The sequence below is a fragment of the Sus scrofa genome, chromosome 8, assembly GCF_000003025.6.
Source record: "Sus scrofa isolate TJ Tabasco breed Duroc chromosome 8, Sscrofa11.1, whole genome shotgun sequence".
Lineage (NCBI taxonomy): Eukaryota > Metazoa > Chordata > Mammalia > Artiodactyla > Suidae > Sus > Sus scrofa.
Window position 1 is genome coordinate 121344908 of NC_010450.4, and position 12210 is coordinate 121357117.

At 43.8% G+C, this 12210-nt stretch overlaps 1 protein-coding gene across 1 annotated transcript in view; it reads right to left on the minus strand.

Moving 5' to 3' along the window:
* The window catches only part of METAP1 (methionyl aminopeptidase 1), a 66820-nt gene extending 59115 nt beyond the window's left edge, over positions 1-7705 (minus strand). Inside the window, exon 1 of the mRNA XM_003129313.5 lies at positions 7397-7705. Coding sequence (XP_003129361.1) covers positions 7397-7510 — 114 coding nt within the window. The 5' untranslated portion in view covers positions 7511-7705. The remainder of the gene's footprint in view (positions 1-7396) is intronic.

Genomic DNA, 12210 nt, shown 5'->3' on the forward strand with positions numbered 1-12210 from the left:
TTAAATCCATCACTAGTACCAATTAGTGAAATAATCCAGTAAGAAAATAAATCCCTATTTGGAGGGGGAAAAAAAAGCCATGCCACTTCTAAAACCTAAAGGCACCTACATTTACGTGTTTTACCAAATGATTTACATTCATAGCTTGACTGACAAGGCAGGTAACCTTCAGAATTTGATGCAAAGGACTGCCCTATTGCACCTTTTATCAAGGCAGAATCATTAAACACAAGTTCACATAATGGAGAAGTTTCTGTCGCCTCCCATTTTACGATAAGGAAATTATACTAAAGTCATAAAATTTCACTTATACCCTAACCATTCTTTATAGGCCTGAGCCTAGGACCCAGATAAATGCCACACTAGCAGATCCCAGCCAACAGGGATTTTAGGAATGCTTTCCAGCAAACATGGCACAGTCTGGTATAAGAGGAAGAAGTCCCCACTGAACTTTGCTATAAAATAGATAGGGTACTGGAGACAAAAACATGGGAGCACTTCTTTTTCTACGGTAAGAACACTTTACCATGAGATCTACCCTGTTAACAAACTTAAGCGTCAATAAGTTTACTGTCGCTTAGGTACAATGGTGAAGGGCAGATTGCCAAAGCTTATGCATCTTACTTGACTAACACTCTTATCCTACTGATTAGTTACTTCTCATTTAGCTTTTCTACCCAACCACTAGCAATCTCCATTCCACCCTTTGAGTCTATGAATGTGACTCTATCAAGTACCTCATGTAGGTGAAATCAGGCAGTATTTGTCTTTCTGTGACTGGCTTACTTCACTCAACACAAGGTCCACAGGTTCATCCATATCGTGGAGCACTGCAAAACTCCCTTCTTCGTTAAAACAGAAGAGTATTCCATTATATGTTTACACCACATTTTGTTTACTCATTCATCCATCCATGGATATTTAGATTGTTTCCACAACTTTGTTATTGGGAACAGTGCACACAGAGAAAAGTCATTTGCAATGAATAATTGAGGGGAAATTTCAGACAGTCCCTCTCCCAAGTTCAACTCCAGCTGCTCAACACACACACTGAGAAAGGCAGGTCCTAGCTTACAGGATGTGTTGAATTGTTCTTTATTCAAAACCAGACCCAAGACTGATATCAATCAAAGAACTCAGGAGTTCCTGTCATGGCTCAGTGGAAATGAATCTGACTAGCATCCATGAGGACACAGGTTCGATCCCAGGCCTCGCTCAGTGGGTTAAGGAACCAGCATTGCCTTGAGCTGTGGTGTAGGTCACAGACGAGGCTCAGATTCCACGTTGCTATGGCTGTGGTGAAGGCCAGCAGCCAGAGCTCCAATTTGACCCCTAGCCTAGGAACCTCCATATGCCATGGGTCCTGCTCTAATTAAAAAAAAAAAAAAAAAAAAAGGTACAATTGTTGAGTTAGGACCACTACCTGCCCAAGCATGAATAATTCGATGCTTCATGTTAAAACTGTGAGGTCAAGAGAAGGTCAGGATCAAGCAGAAAGAATAATTACATTTATATTTGGTTACATTAAAACTTTAATATGGAGAGAATCCAAATGGTTGCTCTATAGAGTATCACTGCCTATATCATATCTACTAAATGGATTTGCTATTAATACCAAAGACAATTGCTCATTAACACAGGAGGAGCTAAAGCTACTGCTTTCTCTGTCCTGAAGTCTAGAGCAAGGTATGTATTTAGTAATGTACTTACGTGTCTGCCATCCCCATCAAATTTACTAAGATTGAACTAAAAATTCTGTAAGTAAGCCAAAAGCAAACTCATTCCCCCCCAAAAAAGTGACTACAACTTCTACCACAAACTATATGAACTATATAAGACTGCATCTACTTGCAAGAGCCCCTCAATCTCTGAAACAGTAACTGAGAGTTAAAAACTTCTTCAACTTGGAGCTCCTGTGGTGGCTCAGTGGTTTATGAACCCAACTAGTATCCATGAGGATGGAGGTTCAATCCCTGGCCTTGCCTGGTGGGTTAAGGATCCAGTATTGCCATGAGCTATGGTGTAGGTCACAGATGTGGCTCATATCCTATGTTGCTGTGGTTGTGGTGTCGGCCAGCAGCTACAGCTCCAATTCGACCCCTGACCTGGGAACCTTCATTTGCCATGGGTGGAGCCCTAAAAAGATAAAAACAAACAAACAAAAAACAAAAAAAACTTCAACTTTTGATTATCTACCAACCAAATGATACTGATTTTTTTACAAGTTCTACTGGAATACTAGTATAATCCATGACCAAATTCCAACATAAGCATTTTATATAATACAAGCATGTCAATAAAAGGAAATCTCTTACTAACCACCAAAAGGTTCTCAAACCAATATCCACACTCTACACTATAAGACCTACTAGCAGCTTTGGATGGTTCAATCCTTAGTTTATGTACCAGGTTTACCATTATCCTATATTCCCAAGTAAATCAAAATGATTTAAATTTCACATGAACATTTATTGAAGAGCAGTTAAACAGCAAATAAAAAATTGAAAAGATTTTAAATTCAATTATACATGAGTAAATAAAGGATAGTATATCTATCATATATATTTTTCAGCCATTACAGAGGATAATGTAAATGTGCAATTACATGTGTTCCCAATATATTAGTTAAGACATAAAAGTGGGCAAATGCCCTAGGAGTATGTATATTATGGTACTAGTTTGATTAAAAACATGCACAAGTACATGCACAAAAAATGTATGTAAGAATATATAAATATATTTGTAAGAATACCCATCAAAAAACTCACAGAAATTATCACTGGGTAACTTTTCACCTGTATTTTCTGATCTGCTAAAATAAAAGCTATTTTTGTTTGAAAAAAAAAAAAAAGCACAGCCTCTCTAGACCTTCATCTTATTCTTATAAGTACCTAAGACAGTTGTACCCAAACACTTATTTTTATAGCAATATCTAGGCACTATGTAAGGTCATGGGAAAATTTTAAAGAAAATTCTTAGAAATACGAAGTATAACATGCTAACACCTCCACTGACAAAGAAGATGAGTTCCAGAAACACTCTGCATCGTCGCTGCATTTCAAAGATGCTACATGTTGGAAGGGCAATTCCTTCCTCACTTTCCAACTCCAACATATAAGATGCCCATCCACTCACCTTCTCCTGGAAGACCTTATCAATCACCTTACATCGCCACTGCTTTTCTGAAAGAACCTATTGCAAGAATTTGTTCAAAAATGTTCATAAACAAATGATACTTCTTCATCAACATTTTTAAACCTTCCTCATAAATGACTATGGTATCAGGCACAAGGCCATGTGCTTAATAAAACTATTTACTGAACATTGTGTGCGCACTTTGCATGCATTTACGCACCTTCACTTCAGTGCCATGAGGAGGGTGTACCATGGGCCCTCTCTTACAAATAGGAGATAACATACCCAGGGACATGGTAGCAAATACTTTAAACCCAGGTCAGACTCCAAAACCAGTCTCCTTTCACTTACACTATACTACCTTTTAAGTTCTTATGCCTTATAAAGGGTTGCAAATCACTCAGGTCATTCTCAGATCCATTAAAGACAAGATAGCATCTCCCCTGGGGTGTTTACTAAGGACTGGATCAAGCTTTGCATTTTCATTCTCAGACCCATGAACCTTTTTTCTTTCATTTAATGAACTGAGTTCCTAGTGCATACAAGGCACTGAAGAGAAATACAAATATAAGGACAGCACAGCCTCCATCCTTGAAAAACTCCTATAAACTCCCAGGGACTACAAGTAAACTATTAAACTACTATTAAAACTAGTCAACTACTAGTGGAGTTCCTGTTATGGTGCAGCAAAAACGAATCTGACTACTATCCGTGAGGATGAGGGTTCAATCCCTGGCGTTGCTCTGTCAGTCAGGGATCCGGCACTGCCATGAGCTGTGGTGTAGGCTGGCAGCTATAGCTCTGATTTAACCCCTAGCCTGCCTGGGAACTTCCATATGCCATGGATGAGGCCCTTAAAAAAAAAAAAAACCTAGTAAACTACTATTGAATAAGATGGATACATCTATTTAAAAAAATATCACCAAACATCAGGAATTCCAGGAAGGCTCAATTTCAAGTAAAATCGTATTTACTCAAACAGCCAAAATTTTTCTTAAAGTAAGCATCTTATATAAAGATATTTCTATCCTCTTAAGCATTAAAACACAGTATAATAATAAAGAGAGCTCACACTAATTAAACATACTGCTGTGCTAAGTGATTTTACATATACTTCGTATTTAGTCTTCACCACATTCCTGAGGTTAGTACTATTCATAGCCCTTATTTTAAAAGGCTGTAACAAAAACCAAAGGTTATGGAGTTCCCTGGTAGCCTAGTGGTTAAGGATCTGGTGTTGTCACTGCTATGGGTTTGATCCCTGGCCCAGGAACTTCCCCATGCCATGGCGCAAGCACGGCCAAAAAAGGGAGGGGGATTATTTGCCTAAAGCACACATCAAGTGAGTGATGGAGTCCTGATTCAAGTACAGAAGTCTTACTCTCTACTCTTTTAATACTTTGAATCACACATTTATTGACCACCTATTGCATACAGAGCATTGTGTTAAGAAATAAAATCAGGGCAGTGAATAAGATAGCTTATTCTGATGCTCGCCTTTCTGATTGAAAGACAGATAAACAAGAACAAAAATGAGATAATTACAGATTATATAAAACGTTATAAAGGAAATAATGTTGTGTGAAAGGATGACTGGGAAAGGCTTACTTCTGTTATGACTCTTGCAGTTTTGTTCACAGTTTGTTCCCAAAGACAAGCTGTCCAGACAGCCAGGCTGGAGACCAGAGGAGCAAGGAGAGAAAAGACAGACCACTGCTAATGAAGTGGCAAGAAAAAGCCCTAGTTTCATCACAAATGTGGAAACTGGCTTAAGAAAAGTTAGTGATTGATCAAGGTCTCAAGCTGGGACTGAAGGAATAGCTGTGAGTTCAGAAGACAGGGGACATTCTAGTGAAGGAAAGAGTATAAATACAGCCTCTGTTAGGGCAAGAGAATAAAATAAAGGTAGACTCAGAAGAGGTGCCCTGGGAGTTCCCACTGTGGCTCAGCAGTAATGAACCTGATGTGGCTAGGATCTGGTATTGCTGTGGCAGAGGCTGGCAGCTGGAGCTCTGATTCAACCCCTAGCCTGGGAACTTTCATATACCACAGGTGTGACCCTTAAAAAAAAAACAAATAACCTATTCGTTACGACTGGGGTGTATGCATAGTCAGACAGAGCTATGCCATGGGGAAAAACAACCTCTGTACAAAAGGTTTTGTTCCTTTGTTTTTGTGTGTGTGGACATTTATTTGCAAAGTAGGAAACTACAGTAGGAAAATGAACTGAGAGACAACTATACCTGAACGGGGGAAAATTTTTAAAAACTGACTGTAAGAGGTAGTAAGAGGAATGAAGAAAGAGAGACAATGTAAACTACATTATCCTATTCGGCCAGTCAGGATGTGTTTGGCTACAGGTATAGCAATGGTATCAAAAATGTACCTACAGAATCCAACATGAAATACTTCCCATCCTACAGTACTGAGGACACCTTGCATGTTTTCACAAGTGTGTTGACATTTTCCCACAAACCCCAATGAGCCAACGTTCCCTCTGCTGAATAATACCATACCTAAGAGAATCCCACCTTTCCTTGATGAACATGGTTTCATAAGTGTCTGTACCTATTAATTCATTTAGCATTACAAAATGCCAACTAACTTTAAACAATGTAAACCACATGATTCTATTCAGACAGTACACAATTTTCAAAAGCATGCTGCTAGGGGTCTTTTTGGTTGTGGTTTGAAGTCCAGGTCCCACATTGACCTCAACAAATTATAGAATTTGACAATTATTTTAAAGAAACAAAAGGACTCAGACCAGTTTAGTACGTTGAGTAGTCCCAATGCTATTTTTAGAATGAGCAACACTTCATGTGCAACTTTTTCCAAACGATACTAACAAGGTCAAGGATCATGTCCTATCTGAAAACAAGACCTGTGCAACTTAGCTAGGATCTCTTATCTACAAGTGTTGGGCCTTAAGGATCTTATTTACATGTTAATTTTACATACACCTTATGTTTACATTTTATATTTGAAATAATATCATTGTTTATTGTTTATATGTTTGTCTTTATTCTATTTATTTATTCATACAGTGCTACATAAACGATTAATGTTTTACCAGCATTTCACATTCACTGAGTAATATGTACCTCAGAACAACCTTGTGAACTATGTAAGTAAAAGTATCATCTTCCCCTCGGTACAGTGGTGGGATTGGAGCTCAGAAAGATTAAGTAACTTGATTAGTTCAAGATCTTACAGTCACCGGCAAGGGCAGGGCCTTGACCAGACTTTCGGACTCTTTGTTCACGCTCTCCTCCCCCAAGAACACTACCAATTTAGTACTTGAATATTCATGTGTCTCTCTTCAAGAAACCTGGTCTGTAACTAAAAGCCAAACTACGCTGCCGGGCCAATACTCTAAGCGTCAAAATGTGCCCGCAATACTAGCACTCCTCAGTAAACATAAACACGAGCACACGTTTCAGTCCGGACCCCTTTCAATGCTGGCTTTGCTCCACTGCACAAAACTTACTAAAATACACTACGGCCTTAAAGCATAACCCTTAATGGAACTGTCTTTTTCACTCAGAGGGAAACTGGGTAAAACAGAAGGACTCACCCTGTTAGTTTACGGTCTTGTAAATTAATAATTTTGGATGCCAAAGGAAAAAAATGAATTACACAGACTCTCTCCATTCCTCAACCCCAAAGTTGCTTAAGTGTCAGTGCGCAGCAGTAAAACCTAGGAACAGAGGTGGGGCTGGAGCTAGGATTCCTCCTCTCTGCGACTCCATGGTCCCAAGCAACTCACTCCTCAAAGCCCAGCTGGTGTCTTCTGACCCCCAATCCCGTCGGGACCGGGGTACTACCCGCCCCGCAGCCCCCCGCGACCAAGATCAGAGCCCTGCCAGGAGCTGGGGCTGTGGTGGCTCACACGGCTGGGGCTGCCCCCTTCCCGCGGCGTCCCCATCTGTCTTGCGGAGCCCGCACACCTGGCCCCGAAACACAGCGCCCTAAGACTGCCGGGTACCCAGGGCAAGTCAGCTTCCGCCCCCAGCCCACGTGGCCGCGGCCGACCGCGCCCCCGCCCCCCCGCGTGCGCCCTGCGCAGCCGGGGTCCGAAGGGCCGGGGATTCCTCAGGGGCGAGAAGGGGCAGCGGCACTGCAGACGAGGTGGGAAGGAAGCGCGGCCGGCGCGCCCGCCTGGGGAAGAGGAGGAGCGTGTCCCGACCGGCCGCGAGGACAGGCGGGGAGGGGAAGGGGTCGGTGGCGGCGGCGGCGCCTCGGGGGGGCGGGTGTCTACCTGCGAGCAGAAGTATGAGCCCTGGATGCCCAGCTTGATGCAGGTGGGACACTGGAGCTTGGCCTCACTGCTGCAACCATCCGTCTCGCACACACGCGTCTCCACGGCCGCCATGCTGCCTGGCTGCTGGAGGAGCGCCTCACGGAGGAAGAAGGGGAGGGGGAGGGAGAAACGGCTGGGCGGAGGGAGGGCAGAGGAGGGGAGGGAGGCCGAGCCGGGGGAGGAGCTCAGCCCGCCCCGCCTGGGCGCGGGAGGAGGAGAAGCGCCAGACCACGCTGCGCGCCCCGCTCCCGCCCAGCGCGCAGCTGGCGCCCCGCCCCGCGGCCTTCGCCCCGCCCACTGCCCGCGGCCCCCGCCTCCCGGAGGCCGGCGTGCACGTGGGGGCCGCCGGAGAGCTTCAGGGAGCCCAGCGTCCGCGTGTCCTTTCCCCGGCTAGCTCGCCCGCCTGGTGGTGTCGGAGAAGGCCCGGGGCGGCCGACTAGGAGAGGCCTTCACGCCTCGCGTTCTCTGTGCCTAGAGAGAGCTCCCCAGTCCCTTACTGACTGGATCCCAGGGTCTTGAACGTCTCCCACACTCTCAGACGGTTGAAAAGGGCACTTGGCTCCTCTGTTTTGGTCCACCCGGCAGCTCCTTGGAAAAGGAAAGTAATTCTCTTTTTAAAGTTCTTTTTCTCGCTCATAGTGTCTGTTCTAAGGCCCAAGAACAACTGCTCATTCACAAAAAAGGAAGCCAGGGAACTGTCAATGAAGAGGTGGGTTGGGATTTGCGTCCGCGCTCCCTCCTGCGGTATTTCTTTTCACACCACCCCCCTCCATTCACAGTGTACGGTGCTGGAGATGGTAACACAACCTCTGGATATTCAATACAAACCATATTTTTTCGTGTTATCTCATTCCATTGTTTACTAAGTATCTAGGAAACAATTGCAGTGATCATGAAATGTCAGAGTTGAAAGGAGCTTCAGAGGTCCTCTATGCAAACCTGTTGCTTAAATCTCTTAAACTACATCACACATCTTCCATTTTCTGACTGGTGCTTGAATACCTCCTGTCACTAGGAAAGAGAGAGGAACTAATATTTATTGATAATCAACTAAGTGCTGTGAGGAGTTACCATTGTGGCTCAGTGGAAACAATGCAAATAGTGTCCATGAGGATGCGGGTTCGAGCCTTGGCCCCACTGCATGGATTGGGGATCCAGTAATAACTGTGGAATGTGGTGTAGGTCGCAGATGAGGGTCAGATCCTGCGTTGCCATGGGCTGTGGCTCTGATTTGACCCCTGGCCTGGGAACTTCAATGTGCCATGTGGGTGTGATCCTTAAAAAAAAAAACTAAGTGCTGTGAACTTTGTGTTATCTTAGTGCATACTTTTTTAAACATTTTCATATTTGATAGACGAGAAAAGCTCATATTTTTAATGTCTTTGTTATATAGGCAAAACAAATAATATAATAAAATCAAATAATAATTTTTTTTGTCTTTTTAGTGCTGCTCCTGAGGCATACGGAGGTTCCCAGGCTAGGGGTGGAATGGGAGCTGTAGATGCCAGCCTGTGCCACAGCCACAGCAATGCCAGATCCCAGCCACCTCTGCAATCTACGCCATAGCTCACTGCATTGCCAGATCCTTAACCCACTGAGCGAGGCCACGGATTGAACCTGCATCCTCAAAGATATTAGTCAGATTCATTTCCTCTGAGCCACCATGGGAATGCCTCAAGTAATGAACTCTAAAATGTTGTATACACGTAAGCAAAAAGAAATCAACCACCAAATATAGGTATATATGTGTGTATATGTTATGTGTATATGTGTATATAGTACATATATATGATATTTTTTAACAAAACTGGACCATACTATGCAGAATATTTAGTTCCCTGTTTTCTTCAATTATGTTGTGAACTTCCTTTATGGCCATCAAATATACTTTTACCACATAATTTTAACATCTGCAAAATATTCTGTTGTATGAGTAATTTACAAAGCCAAATTCACTAATAATAAACATTTAGGTTATTTTTAATTGTTATAAACAAGGTTTTTGCGAATACGTTTCCAGTTTGAACTCTGCATAAATCCTTATTAGGGTATATTCTGTTTTTTGTTTTTTTCTTAGGGCCGCACCTATGGCACATAGAGGTTACCAGGCTAGGGGTCTAATCGGAGCTACAGCTGCTGTCCTCTGCCACAGCAACACCAGATCTGAGCCGCCTCTGTGACCTACACCACAGTTCACAGCAATGCCAGATCTTTAACCCACTGAGTGAGGCTAGGGATCGAACCCGCGACCTCATAGTTCCTAGTCGGATTTGTTTCTGCTGCACCATGAGAGGAACTCCAGGGTATATTCTTAAAAGTGGAATTGCTACATCAAAGGGTTGTCTTTTTTTATTCAGTTTGCCAAATTTCTCTCCAGAAAGTTACAAATTTACACTCTGGTCAGAACTGTATTAGAGATCTTATTTCCTGAGACCTGACTAGTACTAGATATTATCTGTTTTTAATGCTTTTCATTTCAATAAATAGAAAATGGTACTTTGTGTTAGAGTACCATAAGACAACCTTTTTTATGATTATAGCATTTGTATTTTTTTCTTAGGCGTTTGCTTTTATTTGTCGAATTTCTTTTCTGCAGAAAATTTTTTAAAATTTTTATTTATTTATTTACTTTCGTCTTTTTAGGGTCGCATCTGCAGCATATGGAGGCTCCCAGGCTAGGGGTCTAATCGGAGCTGTAACGGCCTACGCCAGAGCCACAGCAACGTGGGATCCAAGCCACGTCTGTGACCTACACCACAGCTCACGGCAACACCAGATCCTTAGCCCACTGAGTGAGGCCAGGGGTCGAACCCGCAACCTCATGGTTCCTAGTCGGATTCGTTAACCACTGAGCCACGACAGGAATTCCACCCCCCCAAAAAAAAAATTTTAGGAGTTCCCGTCGTGGCGCAGTGGTTAACGAATCCGACTAGGAACCATGAGGTTGCGGGTTCGGTCCCTGCCCTTGCTCAGTGGGTTAACGATCCGGCGTTGCCGTGAGCTGTGGTGTAGGTTGCAGACGCGGCTCGGATCCCATGTTGCTGTGGCTCTGGCGTAGGCCGGTGGCTACAGCTCCGATTCGACCCCTAGCCTGGGAACCTCCATATGCCGCGGGAGCGGCCCAAGAAATAGCAACAACAACAACAACAACAACAAAAAAAAAATTTTAAAGTCAAGAGACAAATTAGCCGGTTGCTCTTAGATTTAGAAAAGTCTCTGGAGTTCCTGTTGTGGCGCAGTGGTTAACGAATCCGACTAGAAACCATGAGGTTTCGGATTCCATCCCTGGCCTTGCTCAGTGGGTTAAAGATCCGGCATTGCCGTGAGCTGTGGTGTAGGTCGCAGACGCGGCTCGGATCCTGCGTTGCTGTGGCTCTGGCGTAGGCTGGTGGCTACAGCTCTGATTCGACTCCTAGCCTGGGAACCTCCATTTCCCGCAGGAGCGGCCTTAGGAAAGGCAAAAAGACAAAAAAAAAAAAAAAAGGGTCCTGTTCCTTTTCCAAATGATAGTTCTTTATGTGTTTGATACTATCATATCTTATGGTTTGTCAGTTCTTAAAATATTCCCTTATAGCTTATAGTATGTTTAGATCCCTTGTAATCTTTGTCTACTCTGGAGGAATTCCAGTTTGTTGACTTCTGATGATTCATGTCCAAGATTAAGCTAATCAGATAGAAGAATAGGAATTTCTGAAAATTCTAGTTTCAGAAGACCCTTGGGGTTCTTCTTAGGCACAGGGAGACTGGAAACTTCCCTGCTCCTCTGCCACCGAACCCCCCCTCCCCCAGGTCATAATTCCATTGGTCACTTGTTTAACCTCATTTCCTTTTTCTTTTTGCTTTTTAGGGCCGTGCTTGCAGCATATGGAGGTTCCCAGGCTAGGGGTCAAATCGGACCTACGGCTGCTAGCCACAGCCACAGCCACAGCAACACCAGATCCGAGCCGCATCTGCAACCTCCACCACAGCTCACGGCAACGCCGGATCCTTAACCCACTCAGCAAGGCCAGGGATCGAACTCGCAACCTCATGGTTGCTATTCGGATTTGTTTCCTCTGTCCCATGATGGGAACTCCTAACCTCATCTTCCATGTCAGAAAAGTACAGATTAGAATGCCCACCTCAGAGTTTTGTCATAATTAAATTGGACAGACTTTATGAAGTGCTTAAGAGCACAGTAAGTTATAGTTGTTATCTGTATTAGCCTTGCCATCAGCTCCGCTTTCTTTCGTCCCCTTCATCCCCATAAAGAAACAATCAAGGGAATTCCCACTGTGCCTCAGCAGTAGGAAACCCAACTAGTATCCATGAGGATGTGTGTTCTATCCCTGGCTTAGCTCAGTGGGTTAAGTATCCAGCATTGCTATGAGCTGTGGTGTGGGCTGTAGATGCGGCTCAGACGTTTCTGTGGCTGTGGCATAGGCCTGCAGCTACAGCTCCAATTTGACCCTTAGCCTGGGAACTTCCATATGCTGCATGTGTGCCCCCCCCCCAAAAAAAGGCTATTACATCAGATAAACTGCCTATGACCACCTTTCTGGATGTTCTTAAGATAATCAATTTTTCTGCTTTTATTTAAGCATGAAAAAATGACAAAACATTGGAGTTCCCGTCATGGTTCAGTGGTTAACGAATCCGACTAGGAACCATGAGGTTGCGGGTTCGGTCCCTGCCCTTGCTCAGTGGGTTAACAATCTGGCGTTGCCGTGAGCTGTGGTGTAGGTTGCAGACACAGCTCGGATCCCGCGTTGCTGTGGCTCTGGTGTAGGACA